This window comes from Erigeron canadensis, chromosome 2 (genome assembly GCF_010389155.1).
Source record: "Erigeron canadensis isolate Cc75 chromosome 2, C_canadensis_v1, whole genome shotgun sequence".
Classification (NCBI taxonomy): domain Eukaryota; kingdom Viridiplantae; phylum Streptophyta; class Magnoliopsida; order Asterales; family Asteraceae; genus Erigeron; species Erigeron canadensis.
The window spans coordinates 28,340,373-28,364,722 of NC_057762.1; the positions used below are offsets into that span (position 1 = coordinate 28,340,373).

At 33.5% G+C, this 24,350-nt stretch overlaps 4 protein-coding genes across 4 annotated transcripts; 2 read left to right on the forward strand and 2 right to left on the reverse strand.

The window, feature by feature from the left end:
- The first annotated feature begins 5,936 nt into the window (after nt 1-5,936).
- Nucleotides 5,937-7,602, forward strand: LOC122587453. The gene is made up of 2 exons (XM_043759627.1): nt 5,937-6,050; nt 6,418-7,602. Exon 2 carries the CDS (start codon nt 6,780-6,782, stop codon nt 7,365-7,367), a length of 588 nt encoding a protein of 195 aa, XP_043615562.1. The 5' UTR covers nt 5,937-6,050; nt 6,418-6,779; the 3' UTR covers nt 7,368-7,602.
- A 2,862-nt stretch (nt 7,603-10,464) lies between these two features.
- LOC122589621 (protein PATRONUS 2-like) lies at nt 10,465-12,725 on the reverse strand. The gene is made up of 6 exons (XM_043761928.1): nt 12,631-12,725; nt 12,474-12,533; nt 11,720-11,809; nt 11,101-11,553; nt 10,967-11,004; nt 10,465-10,882 (listed from the first exon to the last, which is right to left on the reverse strand). The coding sequence occupies exons 3-6, from the start codon at nt 11,778-11,780 to the stop codon at nt 10,703-10,705; spliced, it is 732 nt and encodes a 243-aa protein (XP_043617863.1). The 5' UTR covers nt 11,781-11,809; nt 12,474-12,533; nt 12,631-12,725; the 3' UTR covers nt 10,465-10,702.
- A 5,075-nt stretch (nt 12,726-17,800) lies between these two features.
- Nucleotides 17,801-19,241, reverse strand: LOC122588499 (putative septum site-determining protein minD homolog, chloroplastic). Its single transcript, XM_043760631.1, has one exon. The coding sequence runs from the start codon at nt 19,114-19,116 to the stop codon at nt 18,157-18,159; it is 960 nt and encodes a 319-aa protein (XP_043616566.1). The 5' UTR covers nt 19,117-19,241; the 3' UTR covers nt 17,801-18,156.
- A 3,927-nt stretch (nt 19,242-23,168) lies between these two features.
- Nucleotides 23,169-24,344, forward strand: LOC122588021 (ferric reduction oxidase 2-like). The gene is made up of 3 exons (XM_043760168.1): nt 23,169-23,317; nt 23,388-24,100; nt 24,205-24,344. Exons 1-3 carry the CDS (start codon nt 23,169-23,171, stop codon nt 24,342-24,344), a joined length of 1,002 nt encoding a protein of 333 aa, XP_043616103.1.
- The last annotated feature ends 6 nt before the right edge of the window (nt 24,345-24,350 follow it).

Below are 24,350 nucleotides of genomic sequence, written 5' to 3' on the forward strand. Positions count from 1 at the left end.
GAGGGTTACTTTGTAATATAAATTAATTTTAAGGGGTATTGAATAAAAACTGAATATGAAAATCAAAAAGGAGATCTCGTCCATTTAATGTCGTCTTCTTCACAGACATTTGGGACTTCACCTGAAAAGTGAAAACTCCATTAAAACAAAACATAAGCTTTTCGTTTTTTTAGCTTGAATAGTAATTCATTTTTTACATAAAACATAATATATTGACTGTAGCACGAGATTCATTGTTGTAAATTACCCAAAAGTTGCCTGGTATGGCATCACATGAACCGAAATTTCTGCCCCTAGTTTTTTTGATGCTCAGGGTTGTCGCCCTTTTCACCCAGCACCAAGGCCGGCCCTGCACGCCCTCAATCATTTATTACGATTCTACCCATTGAAATTATAGCCTAATAACCTTTCTCAAAGTACAAAGATTTAGATAATTGGAACCCGTGGAACACTTTTTCAATGTAACTTTCTGATTTCGGTTATATAAACTCTTAATTTCTTGCTAATTTATTAATAATAAAATGTTGCTCTTTCAAAAAAATCCAACCTTAGTTATCAAAAAAAAACTTAGTCCTTACGGAAGCTTGATGATATAACTCATCCACATAACGAAGGGACAACCCATCACTTCTATGAATTCTATCATGAAGACACTATACTAGTTAACCTCCCCCATACACCATCGAGGTATTAAGACTCAAAACCCGCAGAAGGCGGCACTGAGCAGTTACTTACTATAAAATTCGACACGCTAGTTATTCAATTGCAATCAAGATACTAGCGAATGAGTTCATTTCCTCTATTTTCCAATAATTAGTAGACAATGAGAATAACTATACTTTTTGGGTAAAAAGTGATTCCCGTATAAACTTTTATACAAACAACAATAATTACAGTAGATCACAAGTGAATGAGTGATGTTACGGATTAATATAATTAGCATGTTTTGTTGTCATGTCTTTCAAATATTACGAATTTACTTTACAATGGATGTCATTCATATAAGAATTAGAATATACTTGAGATATAAAGAAAATTATTGAAATGACTTTGTTTCTTATGATCTTATTGATAACTAGGTGGTTCACATGCCACCCGTTGAGCGGCATCATTGTTTGAAGCAATGTTCTAAATACCGATATTTTGGTCGTATGGGTCGGGTACCCGGTATCGGTATTACCGATATACCGGCTGGTACGTACTGACACGATAATTTAATTTTTGTATTTTTGTTTTTATAGAAATTCTACAAAACTTGTTACAATTTAACTAAAATAGTAAAAATACAAGTACAATCTACTCAAAATTAATACCAAATAGGTATTTTCATAACAAAAAATAAGTTTTAAAGTAACAAAACATAACATTAAAGTATCAAGAAATAAATTTAAAAAAAATTCAGAAAAAAATAAATCAAAATACCCGTATTACCATTCCGGTAATACCGGAAAATACCGGAAATATTGGCCGGTATTGAATAGTGAAAATATCAGACAAAATATCGATAGTTGTACCGGGGTACCATCCGGTATCCGGTATTCCGGGTAATACCGGCCGATATGTACAGATATTTAAAACACTGGTTTGAAGTGTGTAGTGGTATCTACCTAGATGTTTTTGACGTTAAAGAGATAAAAATGACGTTAAAAAAAATGCAAAAAGGTTTAAAAAATGTTTAAAAGAAAATTTATAGAAATACAAAGTAGTGATAAAATATATGTTAAGAAAACAAAATTACAAAAAAAATAAAAAAAATTATAACAATAACCAAAAATCCTTTAAAGAAACAAACTTGGTACAAAATATTAAAAAAAGTGGTAAAAGAAAACCTAATATTAAAATAAAAACAAAAGCCTAGAACATATATGAGTACACAAAAAATTTATAAATTCAAAACCCCCAAAAAAAAGAAAATTGTAAAAATAAAATTTTGGGGTTTAATTATATAAAACCAAATTTATATAATATAAATTGAGGGGATACAAAATTTCAAAAAGAAAAGAGCATGGGCTGGAAACAAAAAAGGAAAAGAAAAGAGGTGCAGATTACCAAAAAGGTAGGAAAAAAATAAAATAACAGGATCTAAGAGAAAAGATTTGAACCCAGTACCTTGGCATCCAAAAGCAAAGACCTCAACCACTCCACCATTTCAATTCTTTGATTTATATTTACTAAACACTTTATATATACTGAAAATGTAGGGAATGCAGAAAATGACAAAAAGTTACTGTTCAGATGCCACTCCTTTATTAAAGAAAGTAATACATCAGCTAAATGGGAAATTATTGGTGGTTTTTAACTTTGAATAGAACGATACGTGTTGCATATTCATACCTTCCACTTCTTTTTGTCGACGAATCACGCTATAGGGTTCTTACACGTCCTAAATTCATCAATTATATTTAATTATAAAAGTCCACTAAAGTTGATAAATAAATCAAAGTGTGAATGTGAATGTTTTGTAACAGAATTCCACCATTTCCTCCTATCCAAATTCCAAATATCCCTTTCATATACTTTTTTTTTTCCAACGAAAAACCAAGTCAAACACTTCCCAATACGTTTGGGTGCAAGTTTCACTTACATATGGACTTATGGAGTATATTTTAATTTGAATATACATTATAAACTATATAACAAACTAAATCATTTATTCCTCACAATAGTATGACTTTATATAATTATATATATATATGGAATGTAATGAACTATTTATAATATGTAATAAACTACTCCCTCCGTCCCAATTTAAACGTCCTACCTTAACTTGTCTAAGTTTTTCTTTTGTAACTTTGACCGTAAATAATTTTGTTTGTGTATCTAATAATTGATGAAAATTATACCAATGTAAAATACATTTAAGACTCTATCCATTCATATATTTTACATCAAGTATCATATAACACAAACAATAATATTGACGGTCAAAGTTAAACATGAAAGACCCAAAATGTCAAATTAGGACATTTAAATTGGGACGGAGGGAGTAGTATATTATTCATTGTATGTAATGAACTTTGAAATGTTAATTATCGGAAGCGGTGTGATTTTTTAAAGTTGATCCAACTTTATAAGTAAAATTGGATCAACTTTAATCATTGGACTAAATCCATTGGTCAACATTTAAAAAACACATTTTAATCTTGATCATTAAATTTAATCCAACTACTAAAGCTGATCCAAATTCACCTATAAAATTGGATTAACTCTAGAGAATATTAATTCGGTTTTACAACTAAACATGTATGTAAGATGTACTATCAAAAACTTGCAAACTAACGACGTGGCAGCCTATACCACTGCAACCTATACCAGGTAAATCCAATAACCTTAAGTTGAAAGTTTATTACATATAATGAACATTCGAGTTCATTAAACAACATAAACATTCGTATATAGTTTAGAACATTCTGACCCCCTAAACCTTTCTGTCTATCTTTTTATACTTAATAGTTTAAGTATATATAAAAAAAACAGCTGCTAAGACTAGGATTTAACGTTTCCATCCATGCACAAAATTTTGAATACAAAGGACCTAAACTTAGGCTATCTCCAATGCTACATCCTTATAAATCCTTAAAATCCTATAATTTTATCTTCAACTATACAAACATCCTTACATATCCTTTAACTCCACTAAAAACAAAAAAAAAATATAAGTAAGGGCACCATGCATCAAAAAATCTTTAGTTTTAGACAAGCTTCATCCGCAAAGGATATCCAGGGACACCTAAAGCACCCAAAAACATACCCATTGGATTACATCATGGAGTTACATTACTCTACTCTATCTATTCAGCCCATTACGAGTATTTACCCTTTTTAAACACAGCCCAACTGCCGAACATGTGAGCCCACATTAGATTTGATTGTTCACAGGCCCATTAAAATATAACTGACAGTCTGACACCAATCCGAATATCCAATTTGACATAAGCAGATGTAAAGGTCCAAGGTCCACTGCTAATTTATTTATTTATTTTATTTATTTTTTGAAGTAAATTCTTAATACTCTTATTTCTATTGGCAATTTTTTCTCTCCTACAACAATATCACGAACTCGCATGCATGCCATCTATGAAGTTGCAATGAATTGGAAAAAGTAACATTATGCGTCAGACATAGTAGGTTGCACTTAAGAGTTATCTGAATAGCTAGCATTATACTATACTCAAACAGAAACATAAGCTTTTACCTGATTAATACATCCAATAATAATAATAAGGGATAGTAACTCTGAAGGTAAAAACTAAAGCAAACTTGTACTAATAAGCCAACACATATACTAACCCCAAAGGCATTAGGATGATGCTTAGAGAAAGAGCAATTCGAATATAAAGTGAACCTTATGAATTAGAACATGGACATAGGTTTACTGTGACGTTATTGAAAAAACTAATAGAGCTGTTTAATTGTTGCCAATTAATGTAGATTTTTTTTTTTGCATGAATTAGGTTTTATTTGTATGGGGGTATCTGTATATGTATAAATCTTTTGGAAGGTAAGTAAAAAGAATAAAAAAAAAAGTAAATTAAATATTTACCTCATAAGAGCTGTAACTTGTGGCCGCAAAGTATGTTTTGGAGAGATGAAGTACTAATTTGTTTGAGGATGAATGTATGAGAAAAAAGATGTGAGTGTCTTTTTTTAACCACTTAAAATTAGACAGAAAAAAAAAAAAATACACGTGTGATATGCAGAAAGCAGACAGATGTTGATAGATAGAATTTGGAGTGGATTACAAAAGTAACAAAACCAACTAAAGGCAGTTAGAAAGCAACTAAGCCGGTTAAACTTTGATCAAGCCGCACTGTAGTAGTTAAAATTGGGAATGTTATATATATATATATAATATGGAACCTACTTTTCTATTTTTGTATTGTTTTATAGAATAAATAATTTGGTGTTGGGTAGGTTGTCACTGCTCCCTTCCTCTTAGGTTGATTTGGGTTGCATTAACATAGATAAATATTATTGAAAAATAGTGACATGGTAAATTTGGGACCTTTGGGTTGATTTGCATATTATTTTTCAACACTCCATCCACGGCTCCACCGTTAATCCATATAATTTATATTTTTATTCTTTAATACATTGCTCTCTTTCTTCTTTCTATTTGTGTCATCTTTTTCTCCTTAATCATCTTCTTCATCTATACTTTTAATTATATTAGATTATTTTGGTTGACACAAATTCAAAATCTATAACATTTTTCATATTTTTGGTACCCCGATTGATACCTATGTGCTACCCAATAGTTGGTTACGCTTGTATTCAAGTTGCTTAGGTAACAAAAGTTGGTTGTTCTGTTAGTTAATTTAATCTTAATAATATCACTTCACATTTTGAGCCTGTAATGATTATTATAGATAGTGAGTGATAATGTGATATATCTACAACTTTTAGTCATTCACAGCAATGCATGCTTTATATAGTTATATACTGTATAATATAACTTATATATTTGTTGTGAATGACAAAAAAATTGTTGTATGTAGAATTTATGAATTTGTAAAAAATATAATGTATAAAGTTATCAGGTAAATCGAGAAAAAAAAAAAAATCTATCTACTAAGGTTGATTGTAGATAAAATAAAAATCTAACTATCGATCTAATCCATATGATAAAAGCGGTGAGTTACACGTGTCAGTCAACTAGATGTCAGATGAGATAACTAACCCCAATCTGCCCTGTCTGACCAACAGCAACAATTCTTCTAGATTACGTTTTAATCTTCCGCCACGTGTCCATTCATCCCATCATATTTACAGTTTTTACCCTTTGCATCTTCTTTCCATTCGGCACTCTTCTTATCTATCACTCTCATATGATCATTTATATAATTATTATTTTATATTTATTTATATATTTTATCTTTCTATCTGTCTTCTGTAATCTGTATCTATCTATATCTATATAATATTAAATATTTATATTTATATGCTTCGTTTTCATCATCTTCAGATCCAAAACTTTTATAAATCACACAATTCATTCACTAAGCTCTGTATTATAACTTTATTTCCGATTCTGATTTTCTTCCCACAAGGTATTATTTTGTATCATATTATAATTATAATTTTTTGCCTTATTTCGATTGATGCCTTTTGTTATTTTGAATTTCATTGGTTTGATTGTTTAGTTTAATTTAACCTAATTTAATATAGGGTTTGTGTGTATGTGTGTTTATTAGTATAGTGGATTGAATTTATTATTTTATTTTTAACAGCGAGTTAGGTTTATGTTGACATTTTTTGTTTGTTAATTGTAAAATTGTATTTGTTTAGGAATAGGAATAAATATGTATAATTGTGTATGTTTTTTAGATCAAGGTTTTATGCTATTCACCAGCTGTGTATTGTGTGTTTTATCAAATGTTTGTGCTTAGCCTTGGTTTTCTGCCTATCTGTCTGCAGGTGCTAATGCCATGTGGGTTGTATGAACTGTGTCAAGAACTTTATTAACTAGATAATTTATTTGGTTATTATTACACGAGATGAGCAGATGCATGGGCTGTGGAATTTTAGGAAATATGGCGGTACCGAGACAAACTTTAGCGAGCTCTTATCAATATTCTCTAATGCTGGACCCGGCTATATCTTTTTGGGATTGTATTGTTCGTAAGATTCGTTATTCCTTCACTTCCGAGTGGGTGTAGTACGAAAGAAGCAAACTTCAATTTTACTTTAGTTTTCGAGTAGATAGCGAAACAGTGGTTAATTAATACATATACGTAGCAGAAAAATTTTTGGTTTTCAAGTTTACAGAGGAATAACATATGGATTGTGGCAAATCACCATCTGGTGTAAGAAAGAAGAATAAGAAGCAAGTGAAAGATGAATTGGATAGAATCAAACAGGCCGAGAAGAAAAAAAGGCGATTGGAGAAAGCTCTTGCCACCTCAGCGGCCATTATTTCAGAGCTCGAGAAGAAGAAACTGAAGAAGAAAGAAGAGCAACAGAGGCTGGATGAAGAAGGTGCTGCCATAGCCGAAGCAGTTGCATTGCAAGTCCTTGTCGATGAGGATTCGGATGAAAGTTATAGCTCTCAGAATTCACGTGCTAGTTGCTTTGATCTTTTTGTTGGTGGCGGAGATGGTCATGGAGCAAGGACAGGTGCTGCTGTTCCTCGCCTCCCTTATAATCGGCAACATTACAGGAACCCAAATGAGATTGGTTGGATTGTTAATGCTCATGGAGGATCGAGATGTCAATGGAATGATTACGGGTGTGGCAATGATGGTTCCTTTCTAAAGGGAGTTCAGGCACCATATGTTGACGAGATATCTGCACAGGCTGTTTCGGCACTCCGAATTGCAGATGATGATGATATGAATGCCTTTGTGATTAATAGAATGGTGAGATAGCAAAGGGTTTTATTCGTGTTTAGGATTAAGGTCTAATAATGTTTTTCTTGTACATTTTGTCGGTATCATTTGTGCCATCTTCTCGGTGGTGTTTGTTTCTTAAAGTAGTCATGGGACTGCAATGAAGTTGATTTGTAGATTTCAAGAGTCCTTTATTGTTATGGATTGAATTTCCAATAATGGATCATGATGTATTTGTTATTCTGAATGAAATTTCAGTTGGTTGTGTTGTTTCTATTTACTGTACATCATCCGTCTTCAGATTTGTTTGATTTATTCTTCAGCTGATGCACTGCATTTGTAGTGAACTAAAACTTCGGTATTCCTCCAGTTATCGCGGTTACTTATTAAATTTGTCGTTTTTACCAAGAGTGAGTGATTGTACAACCATGATCTTTTTTATATAAATTTCTAACTTTAACCATTGGTTTTCCATACACATTACTCTTCTAAATAGAACCACACCTGTAAAATGAGGTACAGTTACAGAGTGGTCAACATTGTGTTATTTTTTGGAGTGGTAGTTCATTTGCAACGTTTCTTGAGATACTATGTATAGTCTGCAAGTTCATGTTCTTGTTTATGGCTTGTCCACCCTCGGTGGTTCCACTAGATTTAATCACACAAATTTCCATTCCAGCCAACGTGTGGATTGGCGTCCATGTTTAATTTTCCACTGGTTACGATCCATACGAATTAATCATCTTATATTCTTATGTATCTTGGTGTCTCTTTTTATATTCAAGAGTTTTGATGAAATGAGAGTTACACAGCCTTTCATTGTAATTAGACAGATCATCAATTGGTTAAAAACATAAAGTTCAAGATTTAATTTCGTTAGATCACATGGAACTTTATCGTATGTGAAGCAAAAAATTACAACCTCTAATAAATGGCATATGCACCCAAAGAAGGCAGCATATCAAGTATTTTAGATTATATAATCTCTTTTATCTTATAATATTTGAAAATGAAGTAATCTGGCTGGAATTTTGGCTGGATTGCAGACCACAAACAGAAACAAGACATATTATCGGTCATGAGTATATCGCCAATATCATAAACGAATAAATTGCAGGTTCAAAGTTCTTTTTGAGGCATAGATGCATCATTATATGTGCAATTGGCATGCGACTGTTTGCCGTTGAGGTGGCTAACACTCATAATTTCATGATGCGAGAGTAGTATTTAAATTGCTTTATGGAATTTACGAACTCTTTCACCATAAAGCATGCAGAAAAGCAGAGGCAATAACTCCAGCTCAGATGCTCGTTTACTGTTTTTGTGTACCCCTGATTATCCAAAAAACCGGATAAATACTGCAATGCAGAAACTTAAGTATGCAAAATTTCAAAACATAGTAACAACATAATAAAAGCAAAAAAATCACAAACGAATAGTCGCTAAGTCATATAGTATCGAACATGATCTAAAGCTTCTTGGCTGTAATGAAAAATGTCATCTAAGCAAATGTGGCATCTAGGGATATGACAAAATGTTCAATAATCAATAACTTAATGACTAATGCACTGATCTCTGATCCTAACTTCCAGAAGATGTGAACATTGCTTCTAACTTCTTGTGAACTGATGTAAACACTTTAAAGTTGTAATCATAACTAACCCAAAACAATTCAAAAACCAACCAAACTTGGCATTAAACATTAAAACGTATACAAACGTGTCCATGTAGAACAATTTGATCAGTTTTACATTAACCCATTAGAAGAGACGACCTGAAGAACAAGAAATCCCCTTTCTTCTTGGTCATACACCAAGCAAGTTTTCGCCTTTATTGAGGCTTACTAATAAAGTGGCAACAAGCACCTCGTTTCTCAAGTCGACTTTAGCCCTTCTTGCTTACAGCTTTCATTGTATTGTTCTCTCCAAAAGCAATTCTTCTCAAAATATTAAATGATATTTTCTAGAACACCACTTAAAATAGTACCATACCATCCCAACAAGAGCAAGACACAGAAAATGGGTCCTAAATACCGCTGCCAATTGCATACAGTACTCCACCAAGTCGATCTAATAACTACTCAGAATATGCACACAAAAAAGGGTATTATAGTAAAAGTGTACTAACTATAGTCTAGTCAAACAGTTTCGAACATGATCTAAAGCTACCTGGCTCTAATGATAAAATGTCATCTAAGCAATGTGGAATCATGGGATATGACAAGATGGTTCAATAGAATTAATGATTCATTTTGCACTGATCTCTGAACATTGCTTCTGATCATAACTAACGCGAAACAATACAATAACCAACAGAACCTGGCATGAAACATTAAAATGTATACAAACGTGTCTATGTTGAATAATAAGCTTGATTAAGGCAATGACTGACTACTTCCCTATAAACAACTAAATAAACAAAAATTGATCACACATACAATTGATCACACAGATGGTACATGAACACAAAATTTTCCAAAGAAGACACATTTCCTTTCCTCCAAACCAATTCAAAAAAAAAAACCTTTCTACCCTCCAAAAAACGAAAAATATCCCTTCTTTTTCGGTTCTTCCTCCACCATAGCCGCTTTCGGCTTTCATACTATCCTGCTCAACCAACCTCGAAGCAGCTTGTTCAAATGCCAAACCTGCCAAAGTCGGAAGCTTATTCAAAACAAGCAGAAACACTCTATTCGTACCCCTAATAATAACTTCTAAATCCTCAGGAATAACACCCAATAAAGCCAACCCCAACGTTTCTTGAACATCTAAAACCGACATCATATCTCTTCCCCTCCAATCAAATCCGTCCTAACACGATTAACAATCATCTTAATATCCCTAATCCCATCACACCCCAACATCCCAGTAACCCTATCAGCATCACGTAAAGCCGTAATATCTGGCGTAGTCACTGAAACCGCCTCATTTGCAGGCGTAATCGCAGTAATATGCATTCTGGACTTCTGGTCCATACCAATCCTTGCACACTGAAAACTAAGACAAATCTTACATAGCCATAGAGGATTTTCAGTCAATTATAAATTATCATTCAAATCCTTGACTCATTTGTCAGAACAAATCACTAGCATAGAAACAAAGGCTCACTTGAAATTTTAGTCTACCAACAACTGAAATTGGCCAAAACAATAGCTTTTATTAAAATATTAATTTTCAACATCTTGCCAACATGATCGAATACAAGACTTTGCATTACACTACAACAGTCAATAGTTTGACTGCAAAACAACCACAAACTAAAATACTAGAGATGGGACTTGTTTATGTAAATTGTATGAGATAAGAAACTATTGGCATATAGTTTCTACAGATTACTAAACGGACAGAATCACATTAGACACACTACTTGAACCTTCATGGTGTCTCGGCCAAGATGAAGCTTGGAAAGTCATCATAGTCCTTCATGTTCATATAGGACATCCTTGGGGAATCTGGGCTTCCAAAAATCGGGGAACTTTGCCCTCCACGAGGTCGATATTCTGTTATCAGCTCAGTTATCTCTTCAATCTCAAAGAGGTCGTAGGGATTTTCAGCCTGCATAAAAAAAAATCATTTTAAATAGATCCAAACTAAAAAAACACAGGAACTTGTATAAATCATCATATCATCAAAGCATACCTTTGGATTGTAAGTCGAAACAGGCTGAACACAAGTATCTGTGATTTAACAATTGAGATGGGCGAGTTATTGCCAAATAAAACAGGATACATATAACAGAATAAAGCCATAAAACTGGATGATAAATATGATACCTCTACTATCTAACCCAACGGCTTTCAAGAACTCATCCAAGTCCAGAGCTTTATTCCGTGACTTGATACATTCATCATGATTGTGCAAAAAGCCTTCTTCTGCAATGGGGAAGGAGAAGTCCTCATCTTCAGCAACAGTTATCAACTGCTTTCCTTGAATCTTCTTCTTAACACTCTTCTGCTGCAGCTGCTGCTGCTGAGCAAATGGTTTCGCCCCGTTTGTAAGATCACCAAGCGCTTTTCTCCCACTAACTTTGCCTTTCCCCCGAACAGAAACCTGAGCCTTCTTCGCTACACCAAGATCTTCTCCAATCGGAATCACATTCTTTACATTCTGTTTTCTTGACGACTGCAGTGCAGATGGCTTCCCTGAGTTTGATATATCGTTAAGCGCTTTCCTTGTTCCAAAACCTGCTTTCTTCTTCTGAACAGTAGACCCAATGGTCTTCATTCCTGAACAAAAAAAACGACACTTAACTTCAACCAAAAATAATACAAACACGGTAATAAGATTTTGCCCGTTTCGCTAAATCAAAAGAATATCTAAGAAAAGCTGCAATACAAAATAAACAACACGGTGATAAGATCGTAAATCTTTTAAATAGAGGTAGTTAAATACCACAATCGAATTGTATACTAAAGTTCTGGTCTTGAGTCATACGGCTAGAGTGCAACGCCATTTATTGAAATCGATTAGACTCTCTGCAGTCTGTACATAGAACACGAAACAAACTTTAAAAGTTAAATATATATATACAAAATTAATAATAATTAAATTACATCAAAAGGGTCCTAAAACTAACAGAAAAAGTAACGAAATTTGGTAACTAAACAAACTAATATGTTGGGGAAATTTGTGAATAACGAACAGATAACCGGATATAATCAAACTCTGAAAGGCGTGTAATCACTTTCAGATTGAATCAATTTGGCGGTTCACCCAAACTATTCAATCGGATACAATTCAGAGAATTAAGAACGTTATGTGTGTTTATTATTTGAGAGAAAAGAACCAGAAAGAAAAAAGAAAAGAGAATGACCAGAAATCTTGTTACGGGATACCCTTTTATTAAATTTTCGACCCCAGCCAGGGGCTCTGCCCCTTGGACCCCACTCCCAGGGTGCTGCCCCCGGACCCCGTACCAAGGTCATAATAAATTCAAATAGGCGTGCACTCCGCACCACCAATCCTATATGATGTATTATTATGACAATACTGATCAAACAAGTTAACCCAATTACACTAAAATATCCAACATAATATCGATGCGAGATGACCAAAAAATTGTATTCAAGAAACCAGTAAAAAAGACAATAATTACATATGATTGAACAAAGAAATTAGGGTTACAGTAAATAAGAAGAATACTTACAAAAAATTGTATTTACTTATCGGAATACTTGAGAGCTGTGCAATCAGATTGATCAATTTCCTTCACAATGAAAACGTAATAATAAAAATTAAGGGGAAAATGAGAATAAAAACATATGATGATTGGATAAATTAGGGGGAAGAAGAAGAATACTTACAAACAAATGTATGTATCGATCGATTGGCTGATTGAATTTGTGTTTAATTTCTGATTGTCTTAAACTGATTTTGATTTGGAACCCTAGAAGAATATTATCTGTTTTGGTCTTTTATAAGAAAGGGGGGAAAACAAAACTCTTTGCAACGGTAATATTATTTTGTGTTGTTTTACGTTGTTGCCCTTGTATTAGCAGTTATAATTTCTTTAAGTAACGTTTTTCATCTCAAAGTTGTTTGTCATTTATAACATGGGGTCTAAAATGAATAATTTTTCTTATTTCAATTGAAATATTTATACTTTTGATTTTTTTTAAACAATAATGGGGGAAAAAATTAAATTGATATAGTTGACAATTAGTTAAACACGTTATTACAGTGTTTACTTAAAAATTTCTTTGTTTTCTTTACTACCAGTGGCGGATCTAGGATTTGAAGTTAAGAGGGTCGTTGAAAACCGGACTCGATGGTTTTTTTGAGACATAAAAAACTGGTTGGGTTGGGTCCAAATTATGCATTTAATAATAGTAAAAATTAGTCAAATTTGTTACATATATTACTTGGCGAACATGTCATTTGACTAATCGGCCTCAAAACCCCGTTATTATGTCACAATTATTGATAAAAAAAAAGATTTTTTTTTATTAGATTTAGATAACCCATATACCTTTTCTTCACACATGTTGGACATATATATGACAACATATACATACACTACATACAATCAATGAAGTAAAAACATATAATGTTTTATAATTTATACTCCATATTATCTATGACCAAACACACTTATACATACATAAAATATCGATCAACCTAATGTAGTATTGTAATTTTTTTTTTTATAAACATTTACTTATATTATTCATTATCTTCTCAGTTCTCAATTTATGAAAAGTGTCTCTTGACAAATTAAATATTAGGTGTTCACCCAACAAATAACTAAAATGTAAACAATACAAGAAACGTTGTATCATTTTCTTTTGAGTCACCATTCATTTTCCTTGTAAGGGGTTTCTTTAGTCTTTTTAAGGAGGGTCATTCAAATATCTTATATAACCTTTATAAATATTTTTTTCTTTGCAAGAAGGTTCCTTTGATTTCTATAGACATAAGGTGCCACCGCCACTATTTACTACCTCGATTTTTAATTCAAGCTGATAATGGTTATTCGTGTGGATTTAGACGTGGATTATAGGGTTGCCCACCTACCGACTATTATGATGTAATTGGCAAAATTAAAAAAAAAAAAGGTAAAGAGGTGGGAACCCTCTGGTCCCATGTACCATTTTTGGTACTCAAAACGCGCCCCCATATAACTCATGTCCGGTAAGTCATCATCCTCACACATTGTTAGAGTGTGATCATTTTATTATAAATCGCATGACCGGAAATAATTTAAGCCTACGGGGTCACACGAAATGGCACGGTAACTCTATATTATTAATTTGTATTAAAGTAATATATTAATTTATTAGATCACGAAATTATTAGTTTAAATAAATTAGATCACGAAATGATAATTGGAGTTGGACTCTAATTGTGTAAAGGGGAGGGGGGGGGGGGGTTGAAGGCTCATTAGAGGCCTTAATTTGACTTGATCACCAAGTCACTATGCCCTAATATCTCCCTATAAATAGAGACTTAAATCTAAAGGTTTTGGTATTCATTCACACATTATTCTCTCCTCTTTCTCCCAAAGAAAAAGGGTTTTTGGGTTTTGGTTGGTTCGACTTTAAGGGATAGTAACAAAGGGTTGTTCGGTTTTTGATCGGGGTACTAGCATACGGTATAAGAGGTGTCTAGTGTGCGATCGTAGAGGGGTTTTGCTTTAAACTCTAAATCATATTGTTGTTGTTATTATTATTATTATTATGATTATTATTATTATTATTATTATTATTATTATTATTGGAAGCTTTGCATAAGGTACACATCTTAATTATATTCTTTGTTAATTAATTTGATTGCATATTTGTTTCGATTTTTCCGTTGCGCTTACTCGTGATTATATGTATGATTATATGCTTATATTCTAACACACATGAAATCACAAGATATAGTGTCTCCACTTGTCTTTGACAAGTTTTGAACCTGTGACCTCTAGCCTTCATCGACCCATATGATCATATGATGACGATACCATTGGGATTTTATGATGGCAAAATTGTGAAATGAATTAGGGTCTAATAACATTTTTCTTGTACATATTCTCAGTCTCGTTTGTGTCATCTTCTCGGTGGTGTTTGTTTCTTAAAGTAGTCATGGGACTGCAATGAAGTTTATTTGTAGATTTCAGAGTCCTTTATTGTTATAGTTTGAATTTTTAATAATTGATTATGATGCATTTGTTACTCTGAATGAAATTTCAGTTGGTTGTGTAAGAAAATAAAAGTTTGTGAGCAAAACTTATGATGGGAAAATAAAAGTTTGCGTTGCAAAATTTAAGAAAATAAAAGTTGTGGTTAAAAGTAAAAAAAATGAAACTTCGACAACAAAATTTAGAAACCAAAAGTTATGTCATAAAAAGCAAATAAAAGAAAACTTTGTGAGCAAAATGTACAAAAGTTAGGAAACTTATACTTGAAAAAAAAGTTTGTTTGACGAAAGTTTAAACAACAAAAGTTATTTGACAAAAAATAAAAGGGGAAATGTAAAAAAAAAAAAAGTTTATGTGGTGAAAGTTTAAGAATTAAAGTTTATATGGTAAAAATAAAAAAGAAATAAACTTTTGATGGGAAAAGGTTAAAAACCAAAAGTTAATTTACAAAAAGAAACTAAACTAAAACATTAGTGACAAAAGTTAAAAAACTTAAACTTAAAAATAAACTCCGTTAAATACTACTCTATTTTGTAACTATGGATAGTTAGTCAAGCAACACTTAACAGTCGTTAAGACCGTTAAATATTTTAGTTGTGCAACAACTTGTACCTTATGCATTGATGAGAGTACTTTTAGCTACAGTACTCCCCCCTCACATAGGCAAGTTGGTTTTTAGTATTTATATATAATCGTACATCATTCGTCTTCAGATTTGTTTGATAACTCTTTTAGCTGATGCACTGCATGTGTAGTGAGCTAAAACCTCGGTATTTCACAGTTACTGTGGTTAGTTATTAAATTTGTGGTGTCATGGAACATGATGTTGTATTTTTACCAAGAGTAAATGATTGTAATAACAATGATATTTTTTATATAAATTCCTAAACTTTTAACTATTGGTTTTCTGTACACATTACTCATTCTTAATAGAAGGGAAACGATATTCGTATCATTTCTTTTGATTAATTTATCACAACTGTGCATTGTTGACTTGTACAGTCAATTATACAATTTGTACATTGTGATACATTAATCAAAAATAGTAGTACTAATATCACTTCCCTTAATAGAACCACACTTCTAAAATGAGGTACAGTTACAGTATGGTCAATATTGTGTTAATTTTTTTGGGTGGTAAAGGACTACGTTGAAAACCGAAAGGCTAATGGACCATCTGTTCATCTGCAATGTTTCTTTAAACCATGTATAGTCTGCAAGTTCATGTTCTTGTTTCTGGCTTGTCTACCCTTGGGCCTTGGTGATTCCACTAGATTTAATCACGCAAATTTCCATTCTAGCCAACGTGTAATTTGGCGTCAATGTTTGATTTTTAACCGGTTATGATCCATATGAATTAATCATCTTATATTCTTACGTATCTTGGTGTCTCTTTGGTAGCCAAGAGTTTGATGTAGTGGAGTTACACAAAGCCTTCCAATGTAATTTAGACAGATCATCAATTGTTTAAGAAACATAACCTTCAAGATTTGATTTCGTTAGATCACATGGACCTTTATCATATGTGCCACAGAAAATTACAACCTTAATAAAAGGCATATGCACCCAAAGAAGTCAGCGTATCAAGTATTTGTAGTAGTCTGGCTGGAAGTTTGGCTGGATTATAGGCCACAAACGGAAACAAGACAAATCATCGGTCATGAGTATATCATCAATATCATAAACGAAGAGATTGCAGGTTCAAAATTATATCTGAGGCATAGATGCATCATTATATGTGCAACTGGCATGTGAGTGTTTGCCGTGCTAACTGCTAACACTCATAATTCCATATTTAAATGCTTAATGGAATTTAAGAACTCTTTCACCATAAGGCATGGAGAAGATGAGCCAATGAGTTGGTGATCTATTGGTAAAGTCTTAGTCCCTGGTGAAATCCACCAAGGTTCTAATCCTATTTCCTACATCTGTAAAAGTGGATTATTATAGCCGAGAGGTTTTCGAGAACCCTGAGTTTCATCTCAGGCATATGTTGTTCGAGCTCTGTATACTGCCCAATTGGATGTCACTGTCGTGTCTTGAATGCTAACTATTAACCACTAATTACTAACTCGTTAAAAAAAAAAAAAAAAAAAAAAAAAAAAAACAAACTCCTGCTCAGATGCTGGTTTACTGTTAGTGTACCCCTTATTATCCCAAAACCAGGTAAATACTGCACATTCTAAAAACTTAAGTATGCAAAATTTTATAGCATAGTAACAACAGAATAAAAGCAAGAGAGAAATATAAGTTTTTTTTATGAGTCATAAACATGATAAGTTTCACGTGCTCACATATTACAGAGATGACAACCTTAATATAAGTTCTTCTTGGTCCTAGACCAAGCAAGTTTTCGCCTTTATTGAGGCTTTACTGATAAAGTGGCAACAAGCACCTTCTTTCTCAAAGTCAACTTTAGCCCTTCTTACTTACAATTTTCATTGTATTGTGCTTTCCAAATAACAATTCTTCTCAAAGCATTAGACGATATCTTCTAGAGTTCTAGAACGCCACTAAAAATGGTACCAACCCAAGAAGAACAAGACACATACTTACAAAAAAGAAGGGTCCTAAATACCACTGCCGAGTGCGCACCAGTACTCAACCAAGTGAATATAATAACTACTATGAATATGCACACAAAAAGGGGAATTATAGTAACAATGAGCAATTACTAGTCACTTAGACGTCAAACCGTTTCAAAAATGATCTAAAGCTACTTGGCTGCAATGATAAAATGTCATCAAAGCAATGTGGAAACAAGGGATATGACAAAATGGTTCAATAAAATTAATGATTCATTTTGAACTGATCTCTGAACATTGCTTCTAATCATAACTAACATGAAACAATACAAAAACCAAAAGAACCTGGCATTAAACATTAAAACGTATACAAACATGTCTATGTAGAACAATAAGCTTGATCAAGGCAATGACTGACTACTTCCCTTAAAACAACTAAATATGCCCGAGCAACAAAATTCATTCATTAATAAACAAAAGAGATAATACAATTGATCACACAGATAGTACCAATAATTCTAACTTTCTCCCTAGAAAGATAATCAAAAACTATGAATCGAATCATAAACCAGTACGAATTAAAGAAACACAAACCTTAACTGCCTTACTGTACACGAAGACAACATGTTCCAAACAAGACACATTTCCTTTCCTCCAACCCAATTCAAAAAAAAAAACCCTCTCTACCCTCCAAAAAAAGAGAAAAATCCTTTCTTTTTCGGTTCTTCCTCCACCATAACCGCTTTCATACTATCCTGTTCAACCAACCTCCAAGCAGCTTGTTCAAACGCCAACCCTGCCAAAGTCGGCGGCTTATTCAAAACAAGCGGAAACCCTCTATTCGTACTCCTAATAACTTCCGAATCCTCAGGTATAACACCCAACAAAGCCAACCCCAACATTTCTTGAACATCTAAAACCGACATCATATCTTCTCCTCTAATCAAATCCGTTCTAACACGGTTAACAATCATCTTAATATCCCTAATCCCATCACACTCCAACAACCCAGTAACCCTATCTGCATCACGTAAAGCCGTGATATCCGGCGTAGTGACTAAAACCGCCTCATTCGCAGGCGTAATCGCAGTAATAAACCCTGCATCAATCCCAGCAGGACAATCAATCAATATAAAATCAGGGCAACCTTCTTGTCTATCTTTTAAAGCATCAACTAACCAAACTAAAGCTTTTCCACCAAACCCTAATGGCAATTTAGACCTAGGTTTTGAAATACAAAGTAATTCGAAATTCGACCAACGTTTGTCTCGAACAAGAGCCTGGTCGAGCCGACAATCTCCATTTAAAACCTCAACAACTGTGTAATTGACTCTGTTTTCAAGACCCAATAAAAGATCAAGATTTCGAAGACCCACGTCAGCATCAATGGCGACAACTGAAAAACCAAGACGGGCTAAAGAAAGACCTACATTGGCAGTGGTGGTGGTTTTTCCGACGCCGCCTTTGCCGGAAGTGATGACGACGACACGTGGGGTGTCGCCGGTGAGTTGGGGTTTGCGGTTGTATTGAAGGACGGAACGAATTGGGGGGTGTTTAGAAATGGGTTTTGTTAGGGTTTGAAAATGGGGTTTTGGGGGATATAGATATAGGGGTTGTGTAAGTAATCTTGGAGGAGATATCATTATTGTTGAAGAAGAGGAGGGGGAGATTGGCAGTGGGAGGCTGGTGAAGGAGGAGACTAGTGTGATAGCGATGCTACAACTTTCCTTTTATTTTTTAGGGGTCACTTCATACAAACGCTCATTTTGTGTTTATACAAAACATACTAGTATAATTTTTATGAGAAAATGTGAGATGATTGTTTACATAATAATGTTACAATTACAAAAACTTATATTATTTTTTTATACATGTTAAAATATCTTTCATGAATTTTATGGTTTGTGAGAGCAACTATGATGTTGTTAACATCATCTAAGTTATCTCTCATTTTTATTGAGAAGATATATATGTTTTTTAGAAAAAAAATAACATAAAAATCTAATGATTACATATGAAATAATCAAGGGATAAGATAAAAAAAATATAATCACTAAAATTTGGATAGTGATAAATTCACTGCAATTATTGAATATCTATAACAAATGTATATAATTTACTGCACGGTATAGTTGTACATAGCAAACATTGTTGTAGATGCCTAAAAGTTATTGTAGCTTTATCACTTTCCTTAATATTTACATATTATCATGTTATGGTTTTAAGAGAACTTTTAAGTATATATATATATATATATATATATATAGGGGAACAATCAAATAAGAACAGTTTTAAAATAAGAACGGTGAGAACACTTAAAAAACATTATTTTGATGCATTAAAAGTCCATAAAACTAACATAGTGCTTAACTAATTATCATTATTTAAGTGTTTAACAACACATTGATCAGTCAAAATCGAAAAAATCACGTTTTTTGGTGGATGCATTATTTTGAAGAATATGCATCCAAGATGGATGCACAAAACAAAAAACATGATTTTCTTGATTTTGACAGGCCAATATATTGTTATACACTTAAATAATGATAATGAGTTAAGCACTATGTTAGTTTTATGGACTTTTAATGCATCAAAATGATGTTTTTTAAGTGTTCTCACCGTTCTTATTTTAAGACTGTTCTCACTGAAGTGTTACCTATATATATATATGGGAAAATGATCCGTACTGCAGACTTTACCTAAGCTTAGGTACTGCCACATTAAAAAAAGTTACATATTAAACCTTTGAATTTAATAAACATACATAAACCCCCCTGAATTTTACATAAACTCCCCCTGAATTTTACATAATCACCCCCTGCTTTATCTAAGATAAATACTGCATACTTTACCTAACTTTTCCTATATATATATATATATATATAGGGGGACAATCAAATAAGAACGGTGAGAACACTTAAAAAACATCATTTTGATGCATTAAAAGTCCATAAAACTAACATAGTGCTTAACTAATTATCATTATTTAACTGTTTAACAACACATTGATCCGTCAAAATCGAAAAAATCACGTTTTTTGGTGGATGCATTATTTTGAAGAATATGCATCCAAGATGGATGCACAAAACAAAAAACATGATTTTCTTGATTTTGACAGGCCAATGTGTTGTTATACACTTAAATAATGATAATTAGTTAAGCACTATGTTAGTTTTATGAACTTTTAATGCATCAAAATGATATTTTTTAAGTGTTCTCACTGTTCTTATTTTAAGACTGTTCTAACTGGAGTGTTACTCTCTATATATATATATATATATATATATATTTGAATTCAATTGAAACAACTAATATAAATTCTTTATCCTTCCACCATTAATCAATAAGTACTCCCCCCTCTCCCTCCTACCATTTTTGCGATTGGATAAGAGAGTGAAAAAAAGATGATAATCAAATATGGTCTCTTACGATACAGCTGTGGTAACTTCTTGGTCTCGTGTGCACTTTGTCCGCCTTCATAAAAGAATACTATTTGGCCGTTGTGATATATCCGGAGTGGTCTATATTTGTTAAATTATTTTAAGTCCAACGAATGGGTTTAAAAGCAAGATAAAGAATTGAAAGATGTGGAACAAACTTTTCGTGTCCTCCAATTACGTTGGAAAATTCTTAGAACTAGTTTGGCATACGGAAAAAGGAAAAAGAAAAAGAATATTATGATGTATAGATCTATACCATATTCCATTAAAAACAAACGCTCACAATCTTGAATCATATGTGAGTTGTCGTATTGCCCATAGTGTGAAAACCAGCTCCTACTTTGTCCTAATAATCTCTTTCAATGACTACTAATACATCAACATTTTAAACCACTTCTATAAAAGAAATGGAAACAAAGAATTCAGTCTTAAGGATTAAGTATGAACAAGATGATACAAGTAGCAATAAGGCTAACAGCATTGGCGCTTTTCTTGGGGTACATGACAATATGGGTGATGATGCCGACAAACACCTTTTGGCTACATTGGTTGCCTTGCATCCACTCTGCCACCAATTCATCCTACTTTGGGCAACAAGGTTTTTATCTTCCTCCACCCATGTCAATAGCTATTTGGCCAACGGTTTAGTCTGGAAACGCAACGAGACCAGTTGAAAACAGTTTGATTACTAGTTCAATTCTGACATGTGTACAAAGATTTCAGTAACAAACATCTGATGTGTGTATAACTCATACTGGAATTATGTTCCACGACTATTGAAAATAGAGTGGCATTTTATGTTTACCCTACGGATCATGATCTAATAGTTAAACCATATCGCATTAAAGTTAGACTTTGAACTGATATAATGTTAAAATGCTAATATCTTTCATATGTGCAGGAGGGGATATCCTAATTTACACAATTCCAGTCCTCCTGATTGCAACTTTGGCATGTATATACCTTCACCTAGAAAGCAAGTCTTCAGACTACCAACAGAATCCAAGGTAAACATAAACTGACACCCTATTCTTAGTAGTCGTTGAACATAATTTCAGTATGAGTTATACGTACATCAGATATTTGTTACTGAAATGTTTGTATGATAAGTCACCAAGATTTTCTTTGATGCCAGTTCAAGTATCTCCAAGAATTATCTGATAGGCTTATGGAGACGACCAGCAATAACTAGAGGTCCTCTGGGTATCGCCACTTGGACAGAACTACTGTTTTTCATCATGTTTGTGGGGCTTTTAGCTTGGTCCATCTCAGCTTACATACACGCCATGTTTGCAACCATCACAACTCAATCTGCATCAAGAATGAAAGAGAGAGTGTAAGCAGATATCCCTCTCATAGTTTTATGCTAGTGAAATCACTTCCTGAAAAAGATCAAACTTAATGAGGTTTTGGCAGGTGGGAATTGAAGTTAGACAGTATAGCGTTAATGCTAGGACTTGTTGGGAACATATGCCTAGCATTTTTGTTCTTTCCCGTGACCAGAGGGTCATCAGTGCTCCGACTAATTGGTCTTACATCAGAATCTAGCATCAAGTATCACATATGGCTTGGGAATACAACCATGGTTTTCTTTACTGCTCATGGTTTATGTTACACCATTTTCTGGGCTAAAACACACCAAATTTCACAAGTATGACAATATTCATGACTCTTATATTACAAATACATGATTGCTGAAAATCGATATGTGTAATGCAGATGCAACAATGGGAGAAAATTGGGATATCAAATGTAGCCGGAGAAATAGGTTTGCTTGCAGGAATAGCGATTTGGTTGACCAGCATACCCCGTATCAGGAGAACACTATTTGAGCTTTTTTTCTACACCCATCATCTCTATATTCTCTTTGTGGTCTTCTTTATACTACATGCTGGATTTTCTTATTGTTGGATCACACTCCCAGGATTTTACCTCTTTCTGATAGATCGGCTCCTAAGGTTCCTGCAATCCCAACAGAAAGCTCGGTTAGTTTCAGCTAGAATTCTACCATGTCATACTGTTGAGTTGAATTTCTCCAAGAGCCCAGGTAATCTGCAAGACAGATGTTTTTCTATGGATCTGAACATCTCAAAATCTCAAGTTGGCCCCTCTACGAAAACCACGTGCTATTGCTTATATCATTGGGTATTCGGTTTGCAGGGTTACACTATAATCCAATGAGCTCAATCTTTATAAATATACCTAGTATATCAAAACTCCAATGGCATCCATTTACTATAACCTCAAGCAGCACAATGGAACCTGAGAAGCTAAGTGTAGTCATCAAATGTGAAGGAAAATGGTCACAGAAACTCTATCAAAAACTCTCTTCACCTTCACCAACAGAGCATCTACAAGTGTCGGTTGAAGGACCTTACGGACCTGCATCAACCTATTTTCAAAAGTGAGCAGGGAAAATAATTTAACTAGTGTAGGCCTTGATATTTACAGTATTATTAACATACACAATGCAGGTATGACAAGATTGTGATGTTCAGTGGGGGAAGCGGAATTACTCCATTTATCTCCATTATTCGTGAGCTTCTACACATGGCTAACAACCCCAGCAACAGAACACCACAGATTATCCTTGTTCCGGCCTTCAAAAAATCAATGGATCTCGGGATTTTAGACCTACTACTTCCTATTTCAGGAACTAGCTATGATATATCTGGAATACTATTACAAATCCAAGCATATGTAACACAAGAGAGCGAACCGGCAACAGAAGACCAACAGGTTTACAAAACCATATGGTTCAGACCCAGTGCTCTTGATGCACCAATTTCTGCAACTTTAGGCAAAAACAGCTGGCTATCCTTGGGAGTGATGATTGTCAGCTCTTCTGCTGTTTTCCTTGCACTAGTTGCTATAATAACACAATTTTACATATACCAAATTGAACACAATACAAATATCATATATTCATATAGTAAAAGGTCAGTTATTAACATGCTACTCATATGCATGTCTATAGCTACAACTGTGATTATAGCTTTTTTGTGGAACAAGGAAAAGAATTCTACAGAAACAAGGCAGATCCAAACGGTGGATGTACCGACACCAGTGACCTCTCCAGGGATGAGTTCTTGGTATTATAATGCAGATAGGGAGTTAGAAAGTCTTCCTACCAAATCATTTGCTGGTTCTACCAAGGTGAACTATGGAGAAAGACCAGATTTCAGAAGTAAGAAAACTAGCTTCTCTTTCATAATGACAGAATTCACACTTGCAATCAACTATATATGCAGAAAACGATGAATTCACATATCTTATGTTATCCTGTTGCAGAAATACTAAAGGAAAATGAAGGATCCGGCATTGGAGTCCTAGCAAGTGGTCCAAAGAAAATGAGGGAAGACGTAGCAGCAATCTGCTCATCGGGGTTTTCATCATATTTACAGTTTGAATCAATCAGCTTCAGCTGGTGAGACAAA